The sequence below is a fragment of the Sturnus vulgaris genome, chromosome 2 (assembly GCF_052056855.1).
Source record: "Sturnus vulgaris isolate bStuVul1 chromosome 2, bStuVul1.hap1, whole genome shotgun sequence".
In the NCBI taxonomy this organism is placed as follows: Eukaryota; Metazoa; Chordata; class Aves; order Passeriformes; family Sturnidae; genus Sturnus; species Sturnus vulgaris.
Genome location: NC_142244.1, coordinates 114,419,253 through 114,438,014, shown reverse-complemented (window position 1 = coordinate 114,438,014; position 18,762 = coordinate 114,419,253). Strand labels below are relative to the sequence as shown.

At 45.4% G+C, this 18,762-nt stretch overlaps 1 protein-coding gene across 2 annotated transcripts in view; it reads left to right on the top strand.

Moving 5' to 3' along the window:
• The window catches only part of PDE9A (phosphodiesterase 9A), a 49,540-nt gene extending 30,778 nt beyond the window's left edge, over positions 1-18,762 (top strand). Inside the window, exons 8-18 of one of the 2 annotated variants that reach the window (XM_014876782.2) lie at positions 2,530-2,611; positions 4,789-4,863; positions 8,053-8,139; positions 11,110-11,214; positions 12,301-12,383; positions 13,226-13,382; positions 14,504-14,617; positions 15,288-15,392; positions 16,121-16,249; positions 16,456-16,551; positions 18,117-18,762. In XM_014876782.2, coding sequence (XP_014732268.1) covers positions 2,530-2,611; positions 4,789-4,863; positions 8,053-8,139; positions 11,110-11,214; positions 12,301-12,383; positions 13,226-13,382; positions 14,504-14,617; positions 15,288-15,392; positions 16,121-16,249; positions 16,456-16,551; positions 18,117-18,167 — 1,084 coding nt within the window. In that variant the 3' untranslated portion in view covers positions 18,168-18,762. The remainder of the gene's footprint in view (positions 1-2,529; positions 2,612-4,788; positions 4,864-8,052; positions 8,140-11,109; positions 11,215-12,300; positions 12,384-13,225; positions 13,383-14,503; positions 14,618-15,287; positions 15,393-16,120; positions 16,250-16,455; positions 16,552-18,116) is intronic. The other variant, XM_088160454.1, reaches the window with a different exon arrangement.

Below are 18,762 nucleotides of genomic sequence, written 5' to 3'. Positions count from 1 at the left end.
ACTGGCTCTGCTCAGCATCACTGTGTCCATATGGCTCTGTCACAGCCCCTCTTGGTTACCTTGAGCTGCACCTCCCTCCTCCCAGCTGCTCGAAAGCTCCTCCTGCTTGCCCAGAATTCTGCCCATGATTATCTGCACGCTGTGGGTTCAGGACCCAAAGCAGCAGCTGGATGTGGATACAAGGCTGAGGAGAGGATGCTCCTCGGTGGCTCCCATCAGGAGCTGCTGAGGAAGGAGCTGTGATTCCCTATTCCCAAGCCACCAGCAGGTCACCAGCCTGTGGTGACCCCAGCCTAGGGATGCTTCACTCCAGGGTGGTTGAGCAAAGCCTCTCCCGTTGGCACGAGATATGTGCTGGAACAGGCATCCCAGGGAAGTGGAAATGTGTTTGCTCTCATTTAGACCTGTCATCCCTTGTGCAGTGTCATTTGCTAGATAATGCATTGTGGTTGCAATTAGGGATCTCATCTAAATTCAATTAATGTACATAAATATGTGTGAGTGCCTGTATTCCTTCAATAAGATCACAGTGTACACAGCTGTATGGATGTTTACCTATCCTTATATTTGCTGTTCCATTACTAAATGAGAGAGTAAGGCTGAGCAGCCAGGTTTATAAAAGCACAGTGAATTGTGCATCTCTCTGTTCAGAAGAGCAAAGCAGCTCCATTTGCATCCTCCTCAAATTGCTTTTTTTTTTTTTTTCCTTGTCTGCTTTTTGCACTCACCACTGGCAGATGCTAATAGCATTATGGTGTCGTTTAAAATCACGATCATTTGCAGATACAGTTTTACATTTGTGAAGGTCTGATGCATCCTGGCTCTGGTGTGTTCCCCAGTGTGCTGGAATGAAGGCTTCAATATCCTACTACAGCTAGGAATTAGAGATAGCTGGCTGACCCTCAGCTAACCCTGGCAGTCAGCTCCAATTAGGGCAAGGAATGCCCCAATCTCACTATTTTTATCCTACTTATACCCCACACAGTGGAGTTCTGAGGAAACAGCTTTAGAAACGATTAAGACAGCTTTTCATCAACTGAGAATCTCCTTAAACAGGGCAGGAAAAAGCAGCTGGTTGAAGTCAGCTGGCCACCATGAGCTGTAAAATGACATAACTTTCACAGGATTCAGACAGTGCCACCAGAAATGACAGCAGGCATCAAAGTTAAGAGGAGAAAAGAGACCTGGACTAATTCCCAACAGAGAAGAGAATCACTCAAAAGAGATACAATGCAAAATACAATAATCAAAAATGCACAAACCAAGTTAAAGGAATGCTTTGCTTGGCTTCTTTTGAGAAGTTTCTTTTTGCTTCCTTTGGCAGGGGCCTCGAAAATTGAGAGAGGACAATCCAAATTTTAGGACTCCAGGGATAAATCCCTAGAAGTGCTCAAGGCCAGATTGGAAGGGGTCCTGACCTAGTGAGCAGCATCCCTGCCCATGGCAGGTTGGGTGGAGCTGGATGATTTTTAAGGTTCCTTCCAACCCAAACCATTCCATGACTCTATAAATGCAAAATGCAAGAAGATCAGCCTCACATGAGAGTTAATGAAGTCCATGTGGACAGCTACCTGGGAAAAGCCCTGCAAGGCCATCAGTCCCAGCTGATCCCCATCTTGTCCCCAGCCCAGAGCACTGAGTGCCACATCCAGACCTTCCTTGGACTCCTCCAGGGATGGGGACTCCAAACCTCCCTGGGCAGCCCCTGCCAATGCTTGACCACCTTTCCAGTGAAGGAATTCTCCCTCATGTCCAGCCTGTCCATTCCAGGCACAGTTTGAGGCCATTTGGGAGAAGAACCCGACCACCACCTGGCTGCACCCTCATCAGGAAATTGCAGAGAGTGATAAGGTACCCCCTGAGCCTCTGTTCAGATGGAAAAGCATCAGCTTGGCTTTTCCATCTGCAGAGGAAAGAAGAATAGATAACTGGCAGTGTTAATAACCAGGCAAGTGTTAATTACCTGTAATTGCTGGCAGTGGCTGCCTTTCTCCAGGATCAGGGAGCCAAGCAGAGCTGTTTGCCAAGGCTGTGCCTCTCTGCTGTTGTCCCATGTGAAAGGCAGCTGGCAAGGAGCTCACACCATTAAAGTGGAAGTTCTTATGGGCTGCAGCAGGGCTCAGTGGGTGCCTTCAGCAGTAAATCAGCACAGGTGTGCCCGTGCCCATGGCCAGCGTGGTCCCTGGTGGCCCTGGAGAAGGATGCCATGGACAGCGAGCTGCTCACTGAAGTTACTTGGTTTAAGGAGAAGTGATTGGGTATCCATGGATACACGCCTGAACTCAGATGCTTCTCTCTTGGATGCAAATAGACCGAGAAAAGGCAACAGGGGTGTTGTACAAGGGCAGAAAATCCTAAGGAGGATCACGCTTTCAAAACATTTGAACAACACTGCATTAGAAAGGGAGAGGCTGTGGAGTGGGATGGTTCTCTGAGAGGTGGCTACTGGGACACCAGAGCACTTCTGGCACTTTTTGAGGCACTGTGCTTCTGTTCCCTCAATGTTAACAGATGAATATTTCATTTCAGGACTAACTGTCCCTGCAAGTACAGCTTTTTGGATGAAAACAAGAGGCCAGCTCCCCGGCGGGATGTACCCTCCTACCCAAAGGTACCACACAATCCTTGCTCTTCCCACATTCCCACTGCATGGCTGCCATCCTGACAGGTGCTGCTTTACAATGCCTGACTCCTTAGCCATTCACTCCTAGTAATTCTAAACCCAAGGTCTGATCCAAAACTCCTGTGAGCCAATGGAAAAAGCCATCAGTTGCCCACGGTGACTTAAAGTTTAATTCTCAGTAGTCTCTAATACTTGAAAGCTCATTAGTGTTTGAAATGTTAATGAACATGGTGCATTCATCAACATTTAACACTCTTTTGTCTAGTTATATTTGTTTATTCTCCATGCTCATAGCAACAATCAAAAACACCCTGTAATGCTGTGTTCTGGTTGAAAGTAGTGCTGCTGCCTGTTTTCTCCTAATAGATTATTTTTTAATTTAAAATGTAATTTATGGGCATGCTTCACCTAGGGAAACAAAGAGAAAATGCGACATTGGATTCTCTCCAAAATGATTCATTGTCCCTGAGAAAATGAGTTAGTGTATTTGCTAGAGAAAACAGTAATGCTGGAAGAAAAATGTCTCCTGGGCAAATACAAGTACAAATCCACAGTGATGAATGAGGCTGAAACCATGAAGGATCTTTGGTCCCAGAACCAGCAGTCTTTGCCCACAAGAATTATTAAATGTGGCCAGGTTATGCCTGCCCAGTGCCCAGCTCAGGCCTTGACAAATCACCAGCTCATACATTTGTAAATCATGGTTTAACCATGGGCATCTCCTTGAACCTGAGCTGAGCATCTCCTGAGCACCAAAGCTGGCTCAGGCACCCTGAATCCTCACGCTCCTGTGTGATGCAGGTGCATGATTTGGAGGTGGCTCTGTGCACACTTGTCTTCAGAGCCCAGCAGAGCAGTAAATTCTGCTCTTTGTTCTGCTCTGCCACTGAAGCAGAGACTGTGGGACTTCTTTTAATTAACTTCTGCCCAGGAGGCTTGTGCTCCTGACACTAACACATGATTTTACAGAGCACATCAGTTCGAAGCCAGTTTTTTTTTTCCCTTGATAAGTATACATGTCAGATTAAACTTTGATGGACTGCTGCATTAGGATCTTGAATCAAGAATAAAGGCTATGAGGAGTTGCACTGACCCACTGCAGAGTAGACTGGTAGTTTGTATTTCTGCATTATTCCTAGAAGAAAACTCATAGGAGTTTTGGATTTTGGAGATTTGCAAAATTTGTTTTCAATTGTCAGATGCTGGATTTGTCCAGTGTCAGGGAGGCTGAAAGAAGCTGTCACTGCAACACTAAATCTGTGCTGCTAATTTGCAGTTTTCTTGCAGAAAGTCACACTAAGTGTGCATTGTGTGTGCAAATGCAAAAGTCCTTGCCCTCTGAAGAGGAAAAATTAATCTTCTCTGTTATTCCTCCTTGGATTAAGTATCAAACAACTTGATGGCTCAGAAATTGTCATTCACCTGCTCAGGAGAGTAAACCCAAACTAGAGACAGCCATGGTAAATGGGCCAATTAAAGCCACGAGGTTTTTGAGTCCCAAACCCACTGATAAATAGGATCGTGAAAAGATGAATCTCTAGAGTCCTGGTACCCCCATCCATGTCTTTTAACCCTGCACATTCCTTTTCTTTTCATTTTGTATACAACCATAACTGGTGAATGGGCTTGATTTTGTTTAAGGCTTCTGAGCGTAATGATAAAAAATCACTTGAATCTTGCAGACTGACAACCAATTTGAAACTGTGGGCACTCTTGAAAAAACACTAGAAATGAGAGCATAAATCATCTGAAAATAAACATATCATCCCCACCAGCCAATTTAGCACTGTAAGCAGAGACACTTCACACCACCCCTCCCTAACTGGCAGCTTTGATGCTCTGCAGGCAGCAGAACCAGTGCAGCCAGGGGATGGTCTGTGCCCTGTGCCTTTGATTCCCTGTGCTGGATTTAGCCATGACCCTCTCCTTAACACCTCCACTCTCCCTTTTCTCCCAAGTTCTGCTCCACAAGGATCTGCCCCAACGAGCAGCTGGTGGGAAGGGTGAGGAGGGTTGGGTGGCCAGAGGGAGAGATCATCTGCTCTCTCCTTGGGAAATGTGGCTAAACCCCTCATGAATGGAAGCCTGGGAGCCCCAGGGAGATGCCAAGAGCATTCCCATGGCAGGGACACCCTTGTTTACACCTCCTGCCTTTCTGTCTGCAGTACATGCTGTCCCAGGAGACCATCGAGGCTCTACGGAAACCAACCTTTGATGTCTGGCTGTGGGAGCCCAACGAGGTGAGGATGCCACGTTGGCTGGGTTGGCACTTCCTGAGAGCCAGCAAGGCCAGAAGAACCCTTTGAGACAGTCTGCAGGGTTTCCCCCTTTTCTGCCCCTTACTCTCTCTGTTTTTTTTATTTCCATAGCACACCAGAAATGCAGTGCTTGTTCCTAGCAGGTGCCAGGTAGATTATGCTGCTTGTCATATCCTGGCTCCTCTTTATTTGCTCTTTAATCTCTTCCTACTAAAGTCCCTCAACTGATGCACTGTCATTACTGCCACATGAGCTCTCTCATACCACTTTATCTGAACAAATCAATTCCCAGTGAAGTGTGTGCTTAAGCACATCATCAATAACTCCACTCAAATCAATAAAGCAGCAGGCAGAGGTGCAGGCATTGATTCACACCCCTTCAGCTGAGAGTTTTTTCTGCAGTTTGTTCTCAAGAGGTTGCAAGGCTGCATTCACAGCCAATTAGTATCTCCTTATTGCTTCATTTTCTTCCTGTTCTTACTGCTATTAGTGTTATCCATCGTTCATCACTTGTACTGCAGAAGGTTCTGGAAGGTCTATGTGTAAACCTGCAGGAGTCTGAAGGAGGATGTTAAAAGTGGACAGTTTATAATATAATGTAAAACCAGATTTAGCAAATACAAGCAAATCTCACTGGATAAAAATACAATGGAGGACAGGACTAAACCAGGAGTTTGGTGCTGGTTTTTTTCCCAGAGGAAGGCTTGGGTAGTTCTGGCACATCCCCAGCAGCAATCACCCTCATTGCCTTCTCAGAGGCTGTGCATGCAGAGTAATTCTGGCTCAGTATATCAAGGAAAAACAGCCCATAGCACATCCACAGGAAGAGCACATTCCCTTCAGGATATTTCCTATGTCTGGAAGAACAGCAGAAGGGCTCTCTGGTGGCTTTAGGTCCATCTCCCATTCCCTGAGGCTGGCAGAGCTTCCCTGGTGTGGTCAGAGGTGCTCTGCAGCCACTGCTCCCTCTCCTGCCCCTTTTCTCTGTACCATGGCCATAAATGCCTGTCAGGTCTTTGCAGCAAGAGGGAATTACAGTCTGACAGGTGCACCATAACACTGCTGGGTTATTGCTGTTCTGACTATTAAGAAAGAATGAGGAGAGACAAAATCCATTATCCACGGTTTCCTGTGGACTGGGGGACAGCACTTTAGCACAGAAACTCATTCAGAGGGCTAGGAAACATTATGTGGTGGCATGAACAAGGCAAACAGGAGGGTGTGGAGATTAAACTTGCCCTGCAACGAGGAGCCTGCTCAGAAATGAGATTGCACACAAGCTGTGGCGAGCCAAGCACCATATGGGTTTATCTCGCCCTCTTAGCTCTGCTTTATGTTTACAGAGAATATTTCAGTTCTGTCAGTGCTTGTTTAGCTCTGAGTGTTTGCCCACGTGCTCAGTGTGGGACAGGCAGGTCATAAACCTCGGTCATCTGTAAGCAAATGAATAATGTGCTGTGCTGCATCTCAGTAAACACTGCTTTGCAGCAAGCCTGGCTCCTCCTTCTCAAATGCCCTCTCACTTTTCAAGCCTTACAAGAGTCACATATTCAAGCTTTAGCTGCTGACCAAGAAAACTGAGATTCTCCTGTGTTCAGGGGCAGGGGTTTTGGGATTGAGAGCTGTCTCCTCACTCACCCAAAGCTCTCTTGGCAACAGCTGCATTTCTAAGGGTAATTCAGCACTTCTGGATAAAGTTCACTGTCTTGGAAAGTCTTTCATGGAACTATTGGGAAGAAGTTTATCACTGAAAGAATAATACAGTATTGGAATGCTTTGCCTGGGCAGGTGGTGGAGTCACCATCCCTGGATGTGTTCAAAAAACGACTGGATGTGGCACTGGGTGCCATGGTCTAGTTGAGGTGTGAGGGCATGGGTTGAACTTGATATCTTGGAAGTCTCTTCCAGCCTAGTTGTTCTGTGTGATTCTTGGTGTGATTGCAAAGCATGTATTCTACCAGGACGAAGGGATTTCCAGCAAAATGCTGTCTGTGTGATCTGAGCAGAATTCAGCTCATGGCATTGTCCCTCAGGTCCTACAGGAATGTTTCTTCCTGTTTGGATTACTCAAAATCAGCCCTGCTGTTACTCCATGACTTAGATTTATTCTCTGGATAAAGTTTCATTAGATTAAATAATTTTTACTGGTGAGTTTCTAAGAGCCTAAATAGCAGAAAATTAACTAGAAATGCCTCCAGGGCTGTATTTGTGACATTATACTCATCATGCTGAAACCCCTGGATCACTTTAGAGTCTAAGAACTGCATTTTTAACACAATGGCCACATTCCATCCCCTGCAGATTTGCCCTTCAGGAATGGGAATGCATACACACATAAACTCCTGAACTCCAGGAAATCTGTTCATTTCTGACTGGTGGAAGCTGTTAAGCACCCAAACACTTGAGGTTATCAATATCTTTTGGTTTCAGTTCTTTCATGCCCAGATGATTAAACTGGGATGAAAGGTGGTGCTAAATTACCTGCATCCTCCTTGCTACTGCAGAGCAGGTGTTGTCTCAAAAGAGCTGCCTGTCCTAGCATCTCAGCTATTGGGATCCATAGTTACAGTCTCCATGAGGGGATAATCACAAAACTGCTGCAATTTTGTAGGGTTATAGTGGGAAATCTTTTAAACAAGAAATATGAGCTAAGGTAGCGGAGTTAGGAGCTCACAAGAAGTCATAAAGAAAGAAGGTATTGACAAATGCCTGAAATAAATGTTTCTTTAGGGATCTCTTATTTTCTGCTGTCATTTTCTATTCAGCTAGAGCCTGATCCATTCCTGTACATCCAGGGAAAAGCTCCCACTGGTTTCACTGAGTGACAGGACACATCCCAGCTGAACTAGAAAAATGGCAATACTATTTTTTTTGTGAGCAGGAATTGCTGTGATACACAGGAATCACAATTACTGAAGAGTGCTGGTGATATTCAAAGCCCTGCACAAAACCTGTGAAGTCAACAGCAGCGTGTCTGCTTCAAAACACCTTTCAGACCTTCTCTGTCTCCCCTCTTGCACTGCCTTTAATCATGCAATCTTTGAACATCTTTCTTTCATCTAAAGAGGCCTCTGCAATTATTTGATGCTTGCAAGGGGGAAATTCACTTCACAGGGTGTCCTCAAGGGATATTTACAGAGCCAACAATAACCTGCCTGTTCCTGGCTGCAGATGCTGAGCTGTTTGGAGCACATGTACCACGACCTTGGGCTGGTAAAAGACTTCAACATCAATCCTATCACGTTGAAGAGGTGGTTGGTGAGTATTTCAAGTTACTGGTGTTTGCAATTTTTCACATTCAAGCATCAATAAACAAGGCATTTAGTCATGGAATTAACATGGCTCACATGAGTAATCCCAATGAAAGCAGTCAGTCTATATAAATTCTTAAAATTTGAGTACTTCAGAAAATATTTGCATTCTTGTGGTCACAAATGACTCTTTTTAAACGGTTTTGCATTCATTTGCTGAGGTTTCTATTACTGAAAGCAGTTCATTTCTGCTGAATGCTCTTGATACCTACTGTAAATGGAGGCAAGACAAGTGCCTTTAGATATAGCTAAAAAGTGCCAATATGTGCAATAATCATTCAATGTACTAAATCACAGGGAGCAGAGAAAAGAGCAAGTCAGGAAGGAAAAGGAAATGCTGAGAAGGTAACTTTCTTTGCTTCAGTCTTTGATGTGAGAATGTTGCAGAGATGCAAAATGTGAGAAAGATGAGATCATACCAAAAGTGAGAAGTCTAAGGAAGAAACACTGGAATATTTAAAAAGCAGTGAGTTTTCAGGTCCAAGGGAGAGCATAAGAAAGTGTTTGCTAAAAAGCTAAGAATATATTGGCTTTCTTAGAAAAAAACTGTCATGTTCCTAAAGAACTGTAGAACAGTAAATATTTTAATCATTGTTTAGAAAGTATCCAGGGATACCTGAGGAATTATAACTGGTAAAAACTTATCTCTGTGTCTCACAAATTGATAGAGACAATAATTAAAAACATCACGGTGTGGATTCATCATACAGATGTTTCACAGGATTCCTGTACTAAAGACTCATAAATCTCATAAATCTCTTCTAATTCCCTGAGGAGCTTGCAGAGAGTAGAGGGCACTGTTTTAGATGGATGTAGAGTCCTAAAAAATTTCACAAAATCAGGAGGTAGCTGGAAAAGACAAAGAAAAGACTGGGTCCATCACGTGTTATTTACAGTACAGCAATGGCAGGAGGCACAAGGGGCTGTCACTGCTTGGTGTCCTGATGGAGGAGGGACACAACGAGGCACAAGGCTGAGCAGAGCCTGGAATAAAGGATAAAATGTCACCACAGGAGGCAGGAGGCTCACCTGGAATTTATTCCCAGCGCTGGTGAAGCCTTTTTAGAAAAATAATATGACTGCATCAAAGGAGACACCAAAAACGATCAAAAGCTGGTAAATCTCTCTCTCCAAAGAAGGCAGATGAAAAGCGGGGTGGTGTTGACCTTGGATAAGGGGTGGGATGAAACCCAACACAAACAAGGGTAACACAGAGTAGATAAACCAGAAGATCTCCCCCTCCTGTTTCACAGCCCCAAAACATGGGAAGCAAGGTGATATGTCAACACACAGCAACAGCCCACCCACACACACTGCTGCAGGCAGCTTCCCCTGCCTTGTCTCTCCAAGCAATTTGTCACCACTAGCATTTCAGACAGCCTTACTCTGAGCAACAAAAGGGGAGTTTGTTGTGTATTTTCTACAAAGGTAACACAGGGTGAGTTTTCCTATCTTTCCTATCCTGTTTCTTGCAGAAAGAAATGTGATTTTTAAATGCCTTAAGTGCTCTGGTCCAAAGTGGGATACTTCCCCGTGTACAGTATGAGCATCACTTTGAACTCAATTAGGAGAGAAAAAACCACCTCGTGCTTATCCTGGCTTTCTTGCTCCCACATCCACTGGCTACAGAAGTCTTCTGGAAAGAGGAGGAGAGAGTGATTAATGCAACACAGTGACTCCATCCCTTCAGTGCTCTGAGTCAGGAGTCTCCTGGGATGCTCTGGGCTCCAGTGCTGGATGTATACATTGCATCCATGCAGTTTTGTCCAGTGCCGTGTGTAGGCTGTGAGATGCTCACCACCTGTGAGCCTGGCTGACAACCATATCGTGCCATTCCTAAGTCATTTAAAATAATGAAATGTGTTTCTAAAATCCTTGCTGCAGAATAATCTGTGCAGCTTTTGCAATGAAACCCAGATGTATTGAATAAGCATTGAAATACCACACTTCTCTTGACCTCATCCAGAGCTTTGAGGTTTCCTAGAAGTCAGGTGATGAGTTAAAGTGTTTGATCCTGATGGGCTGTGAGGACTCCTGAAGTAAATTCCTGATTTTAGCTGGGGAAGTGGACAGGAATTCTGTCCATGTCATTAATTCAGGCTCTGGAGGAGGGTTCAGTAGAAGGGTCCAGCAGTGCTGCTGACTCTTGACTGCTTTGTGAGGGACAGGAGACCAGAGGAGCATTGGAATAATGACCATGGCATGTGTCAGCCCAGCTGTGCCAGCCTCCCTCAGCCAGCCTGGCTGGCACTAGCCAGGACACAGGGACAGACAGGTTTTATCCCGCCTGTGGAATGAGGGCATCCAAGCCAGGATCTGTACAAAGTTAAACCACACAACAATGGCCCCTGTGAGCCCATAACAGCTCGATCTCCCCCTGGGTGACTGGTGTAGAAAACCCACCCAGGTGTGCTCCAGCCTGGTGTGCATTCACATCTTCCCTTTGCCAAACAACACGTCCCAAAGTGCCACCTCTGAGCATTGGCAAATGGAATGACAGCCACATTTCAGCCCTCAAGGTATCAGAGCTGCAGTTTTTATTCAGCAGGAGAGGGGAACAGGGGTGGGCTCTGTTTACTTTTCCCCATTTTTACTGTTCCCCATTTAGCCACTGCAAGGTTTGAAATACAAATTCAGGATGAGATCAGAGAGTCCTCTCTTAAGGACTGAGATGCAGCTGTGCTGGATGTTTGCCCATTGCTGGCTGGCATGAGAGGGGATTTTCTGTGAGCTACCTGCTGATGAATTCTTGGAACACACAAATCTCACCCAGGAAGGCAGAAAGTGTCAGAAGCCCTGTGCTGTCACTCTGTCCTAGCAGAGACTAATCCTTGGCCCCATAGGACTCCTTTAAAGATATCCAGTGCTTGGTAAAGATCTGTGCCACCTCTGACAGCTTCATTGCCTCTCTCTGCAGCTGTGTATTCACGACAATTACAGAAACAACCCCTTCCACAATTTCCGGCACTGCTTCTGCGTGACCCAGATGATGTACAGCATGATCTCACTCTGCAGCCTCCAGGTACCACCCCCTCCATGGCACCACTCCACTGCCATCCTCAAACCATCCTGAGCCACTTCTCTTGCAAAATGGGCCACCAGCCAGCTGGCAAGTGGTGGCCCTGGAGGAGGCTGCACTTGCTCAGTCCCCGGGCACACACACATAAGGAGAAGTGTTGCATTTCCACCTCTGGCTGCCCACTCTGCCACCCCATTCCTGACCCCAAACCCCTGCACAGCTTTCTGAGGCTGCTGGGAAGGTCACTTCACCTCCTGGATGTCCACAGTCCATACTCTGATGGAGTGAGGCATTTAGGAATGACAGCCAAACCCCTACTGAATTATGTGCTGTGGCTATGTTCTTTGTTTGGGGCACAAAATGTTCCCAAATGTGTGCTTTTACCTGTGCTTGTCCTGTAACCTGGCATGTATTATATGCAGGACACACATTTGACCTTTATTTTGTCCAAAACTATAGGCATCAATTAATTTCACTGTCTGGATAACCTGCACTCATATATTTGTTTCATTTCTTTACAAAACTGATTTTTTCACTTAAAAAACCCCATTTTTTTCTCCGTAGTTACACATATCAGTTACTGGCCTAAGTCTGTTTTCTTGCCAGTAGCAGTATGAAGAAAAATTTGCTTTAATGTAAGTCCATGCTATTCAAAAGCTGTGGGAACACAAGATTTAATTTTTCTTGCTCTTTTCCTAACTTTATTTAATGCAGAATGCAATGGCAACAGAACCATCTTCCAGTCCTCCCTTTAACTAACCAGGGTATTTAAATGACTTGTAGGAGACTGTGCTAATGTCTCAGTGCTTTTAGATGATCTCTGCAGTAAGAGCAAGTTTCAAGGAAATTGCCTCCTCTGAGCTGCTGTTATTTAATGCAACAAAGGCAAATCTGAGTCATTTTTACTGGAAGGGAAGGCAGATTTCTCTTTCTTGACTGAAGTAAATTCATCTAAGGAAAACTGCTTCATTTTGCTCAGATTTGCATTTCTCTAAAAAGTAAATATGTCTGGTTTCTTTATTTATTTTAATTTACAGGGATAGAGGAAGTAGAAATCATAATACCACATTCATGTTTTGTATTTTGCAGGAGAAATTTTCCCAGATTGACATTTTGATTCTCATGACGGCAGCAGTGTGCCATGACTTGGACCATCCAGGCTATAACAATACGTGAGTCAGTTCTCTTGCTTCCTCCTCCCTTAAAATTTATTGGGAAGGTAACACTGGTTGGCATTTTGTGGTTTTCCTTCTCACATCCAGACCTTTTCCCAAGGCCCTGCTGGTCAGTCACATGTGGGCCAAAGCAGAGCTCAGGTCTGGGTTGGGGTTTGCCAGCTGTCCTTGCTTCTGTAAGGAAAATGTTTTTTTTTTCAGATTTCTATTCAAACACTTTTCCCCCCCCAGCACCTGAGAAAAAAAGGTGAAATACTTTGCAGCTGGTAACAGAGCCATAAATTATTATAATGGAATAATTACACTAAAATGCAAAGGGGGGTTTAGCTTACACTTTATTTCATAATTATGAATAATGAAGAGTACTTTACTCTGTCAATTTCATATGAGGAATTTATTGCCGTTGACCCACAGACACTTTTTGTGTGAAAGAGAGAATATCTGATTTATTTGTAAGCATTCATTAAATGAGGCAGCTCTGACTGGGATCAGTGAGAATCCTTGCATTTGCCATTAGTGGGGGTTGAATTAAACCCAAACACTTCCTTCTGATTTTGCTCTACACCATCTTAAACTAGAGATGTGGCAAAATTTAAAGAAGGCAAAAAACCCTTTTGGGTGAATGTCCATCCACTGAGGGGAATCAGCACCTGAGATGATATTAAAGTAATATCAACTTTCTCTGAAAATCTGATTTAATACCAACAACCAAACAAACCCCAAAGTTGCAGCTAAGTGAAAAAACATTGAAAAGAATGCAAGCAAGAGGAAGCAGCGTGGTTTGGAGCAGCTGGAGGGTGCCTGCAGGAGTTTTTGGTGACTCCTTTCCCGTCCCCCAGCTACCAGATCAACGCGCGGACGGAGCTGGCCGTGCGCTACAACGACATCTCCCCGCTGGAGAACCACCACTGTGCCGTGGCCTTCCAGATCATCTCCCAGCCAGAGTTCAACATCTTCTCCAACGTGGACCAGGAGCAGTTCAAACAGATAAGACAGGTAGGGACGCTGCTCCTGCGCGCTGCCGTTCCCGGGGTTTCCGTCGCGCACGGAATTCCCTGCTCCATGCTGAGAGTGGCTCGTTCTCCCTGGAGGGCAGGGCTGGAAAAGCCCCTCCTTGGGATCCGAGAGGAATTCTTGGAAAATTTCCACAGCAGCGCTCCCTGGAATGCATTGCTGAGGAATAACTGAGTGCATCCTGACAATTAAAGCCTATGACATTTTGGGGGTAGATGTTTATATTGTTGGAGGAGCCAATTAGCTCTGGCTGGGGAAGGATTAAGCTCCCACAGCAGAAGTTTATGCTTTAAGGGAACGCTGTATTAATTTTAAGAGGGGCTTCAAAAGGGGAAAAGATTTGCAACAGCAGAGCTCTTGTATTGTTGGAAGAGGCTCTGGTGCACTGGGAATCATCACAGTAATCCATGAGGCACTGAACAGTGTTACAATTCCCATTAGTGCTCTAAGGGCCAAAATTCAGTCTTCATTTCTCCATTTCTCCTTCCTTACACACTGAGTGAAGAAGCAGTATAAGAGCTGGTCAGAGTTTCTGATTCTGGCAATATGTGGGAAACTGGCACAGAATGGACTCTTCTGTGTGAAAACACACAGCTTTAAATTAGCCACACGTTTTCCCATCATAAACTCTGCACAGAAGGAGGATACAGAGCTCCTTGTCCGTGTCCAAGTGTTTCAAAGCCCTTAATCCAAAGAGGATGGGCTCAGCTGGCACCCACATCATGATTTCTGTCTCAGGGCCACTAAGAGTCAGCAGCAAAACCCAGGGTGCCTTCCAAGGAAATGAAAGTGGATCTTGGCAGCCAGAGTGTGGCTTTTAACATCCTGTTGTACAGTTTACTTTTCTGCAATTAGTCAGTCAGAAAGGAAAAACCTCAGTGTCTCTGGAATATCACATAAAACCGTGATCCTCATGCACCATGAACTCTTCATAACCTGCTTCCAGTTTCCTTGGCGGTTCCAAGTCAGAAACTTCCCCTTGCAGCATGAGAAATTCAGTGCATCTCAGGCATTTTGTGTGCAACACAGACCCTACTTGGCTTCACCATAGCAGACTTTGTAAGGAATGTCAAGTTAATATGTGAACATGTTTTCTTTGCTAGGGGATAATTACATTAATCCTGGCTACAGACATGGCGAGACATGCAGAAATACTGGACTCTTTCAAGGAAAAAATGGAAAACTTTGATTACACAAATGAAGAACACATGACCTGTGTAAGGAGGTTTCCTGGATTGTTATTTTTCTGTGCATGGAATGAAAGCTTGTAGATTAACATTTGTTTGTTTAAAAAGCAAGATTTAATATATATTATCAAAAAAGAATCCTTCCTATATTCTCTGCCCCACCAAAAAATAATTAGAATTTGGAAGTGCTCTTTATTAAATAGATTATTCCAGCTTTAGAAATCCTGAAGTCCCATCGGGAGAATAAAAAAATTTTACTCTATTAAACCACAAATTCTTATAGTCCTTTGCTGTGGGGCAAAAAAAATTCCGTAAGAGTAAAACCTCTAGTCTCCTTTATTTCCCAGAGCGGTTGTCTTTGATTTCCAGGGAAATCTTTTCCCAGCTGCCTCTGAGAGCTCCACAAAAAGCTCAGTGATCACTTGTGACTGAATCTCTTCATGCAGCAGATAAGTGCACATCCCACTGTGTCACATCCCAGTGCTGCAGAGGGGGAAACCAAAGCAGAGAAAGGATAAATGATTTACACAGAGCAACTGAGAGAGGGGAAAAAGGATCCAGATCATTTAAGACCTCTGGTTTAATCCTGAAATTGTCCTTTCTGGTTGAAAGCATTGCCTCCCACTGCACTGTGAGGTTGTGGATGGGGGGAAAGGGGCTGGCTTTAGGACTGCAGCATTGAAGTGTTATCCTCTTTCAGCTGAAGATGGTACTGATAAAATGCTGTGACATCTCCAACGAAGTCCGCCCGATGGAAGTAGCAGAGCCCTGGGTAGATTGCTTACTGGAGGAGTATTTTATGCAGGTAAGAGTGAGAGAGAAATGCAATTGCACAATTTCACAATTTTCTGCTATTTCCAGATCTCACACACTTCATTGTCTGACAGCCCAGACAGGTTCTAGCTCTGAGCTACCTGGTTTAGCGGAAGTTTTCCTGCCCATGGCAGGGGGTCGGAACTGGGTGATCTTTAAGGTCCTTTCCAACCCAAACCATTCTGTGATTCCATGGAAACCTTCTATTACAGAAAGTCAGAGAAGGATGCCAGCAAAAGAAACTGCTCAGTAAGCAAGTGGATGCAATTGATTTTTTTCTTTTAATCATTAGTAAAGAAGGAGATATAATTTCTGTCTGAATACTTGAAAATAATTACTCCCCAGAGAACAATGGAGAAATCACAGAACTATTCCTTCTCTTTGAGAGCAGCAAGAGTCATCAGCAGCTTTCTGAATGCTCTGAAATATTTTGCCTCACAAGTCCAGCGGGTTTGCAAAGGAAGTCAGCCACCCTGTAAGCCTGGAGCTGAACACTTTGATGCTGGTGCTGAGCAGAAATAACTGAACAGAATTCTCTTTATTCAGATGTTGCTCTGCATAAAGCAGAGACATTGGCCCGAGGGAAGCACATCACTATTCCGTGCTATCTTCAGACACCTCTGTGATCTGTATCTGAGGGATACTGATCTGCTGGGTGCATCACTCCTCTCACAGCCTCCTGGACAGGATTAATATTTGTTACCTCCGGGTTTGTTCCAGAGCGACCGAGAAAAATCCGAGGGGCTGCCGGTGGCGCCGTTCATGGACCGCGACAAAGTGACCAAGCCCACGGCACAGATCGGGTTCCTCAAGTTCGTCCTCATCCCCATGTTCGAAACTGTGACGAAGGTAAAGTCACCCAGGGCCAGACAGCAAGGAGGGGGAGAGCAGAGCTGCAGTGTTTGCCCCTCCAGGTGTTCAGTTACCCAGGGAAATGGGGATGTGCCTCCCACACCCCTCCCGCCACCCCGTTTTCAGCATGTACAGTTAAATAATGCAGCAAGTTAAGGAATGCAAAGGGAAATGCTGATATTCTTTCTCTTGTTTCCACCTAGCTGTTCCCAGAAGTGGAGGAGGTGATGCTCCAGCCTCTGTGGGAATCCAGGGACCACTACGAGGGGCTAAAACAGATAGATGATGCCATGAAAGAGGTAAACTCCAATTATCTCCTTATAATTGAATAAGCCAAATAGTGTAGTTAAGCAGCAGCTTAATTCTGAAACAGTGGGAATGCTTGTGGCATAATTCTTATCCTGAGAAACGCATTCATTACACCTGGAGAGAGGTGTGTGCCACAAGCAGTAAAGACATGTCCTTGCAGAGTCCACACAGGTATGGACAGGGGAAAGGAGCTGCTTGCGAGGCACAGACCCCAGGGATTACTCCCCTGAAGGGAGCACAAAGCCAAACACCTCTCCCTGGAGGGATCAGCCCTCCCTTGGGAAGGAATTTGCCTGGGTTACACTGCAGCAAAATGTTCTGGGGTTGGTTGGGCAGTTCAAGGCTATGCAGCACCAGTGCATGAGTTTATTTTCTGAGAAGGAATTTCCAGTCACCTCTGTGTCATCAAGGATGTGCTTGGCATTTTATGAAGAATAACACTGTCATGCAGAACACCCAGGAGGATTCAATAGACAACCAGTGAAACCCTTTTATTGCCCATTAGGGACTTTAATGTACAGAGCATCTCTCATTTTGTAAGGCTCAGGGGAGGTGGGAATTCCAGGTAACTGCATTTGCTGTCTCTCAGCATGTCTGTATTGCCTCAGGAGCCTGGCAGGGCAGAGACCAGTGCCCAGGGCAGCAGTCAGAGTGCTGGTCCAGCCTGTGACAATGGCCCTGCACTCCTTCCTTGCACACCTCTTCCAGTGCCTCTTTTCCCTGCCGAGATCCGTGACAAAACCTGCCCAAACGGCATCACAGAGCAGGGAGTTTTCTGACATGAAAAAATTCATCATGTAGGCAGGGTACTCTCAGCCACTCCATCATTAAAATAAGTTGGGAAGTGCCCTGGAGCACCAATTGTGCTGATATTGTTTAATGTGTGGGTAATGAACGTTCCTTCACTTGTTCATCCATGGGTGGGACAGGAGCTTTGCTGCAGCTCCCATCTCCTCCCAAGTGCTGTGGAGGAAAAGCCCCTCAGCAGCTCGAGTACTGAGGCTTGTTGATCAAAGAGCACAGGCTCTGAGGACACTAAATTTTAAAGGAGAACAAAGTCTTTCAGGCATTTTTCCATTTAGACAGGAACATTTCTCAAACGAGGGCAAAAGAACTCAAATACGATTGCCAGACTTTCTGAGTCCTATTCATCTTTCAAGTTGAGCTGAGATTTTGCTTCTGGTTTACAAAAGCTGTCAATGCAGCATTTTTATACAAACTGATGGAGCTTTAATTACAGTGTATGGGCACAAGAGGTCTTAAAAAATAGGAGCTGCTTGAATTCAGAAATATCCTGAAACAAGAGGACTTAATTAATAATCTGAGAGCCTAGTACAATAGCTGATGAGAAAGACTGAGCTCTGTTTGCCCAGGACATTCATCCAGAGCTCTTTGGATGAAACAATGCCTGTGATATTGCAAGCTGCTGCCTATTATTTCCCAGGAAATGTTGCACATGCCTTGTGGAGAGCTGAGCGTGGGACTCACAGCAGCGCTGGAATCAGCACTGTGAGTGAGTCAGGGGGGATTAATCCTGCTTTTCTCCTCATTCCAGCTGCAGAAACAGAAAAGTGAAGGTTTGACGTCCAGCAGTACTGAAAAGTGAGAAGAAACAGCCTTTGAACAAAAAACCACGAGCCCTGGGGCTGCTCTGGTTTGAGAAATGCTGTATTTGCCAGGCAGAGGTGGTGGCTACGTCAAAATCCCAGTGGGACCATACAGGGAGAGGTGGCAGGGATGGATCCACAGCCTGCAGCCTCCTCTCAGAGGAGCTGTGTCGGGCACCACGGGCTCCCCAGACTCTGGCATCCCCTCCACAGCCTCCTGCAGGACTCCTCAAAATCCTGAATTCTCACCACAGCCTCCTGCAGGACTCTCCAGAATCCTGAATTCTCACCACAGCCTCCTGCAGGGCTCTCCAGAATCCTGAATTCTCACCACAGCCTCCTGCAGGACTCTCCAGAATCCTGAATTCTCACCACAGCCTCCTGCAGGGCTCTCCAGAATCCTGAATTCTCACCACAGCCTCCTGCAGGGCTCTCCAGAATCCTGAATTCTCACCACAGCCTCCTGCAGGACTCCCCAGGCTCCTGAATTCTCACCACAGCCTCCTGCAGGACTCTCCAGAATCCTGAATTCTCACCACAGCCTCCTGCAGCGCTCCTCAAAATCCTGAATTCTCACCACAAGAGCCTCCTGCA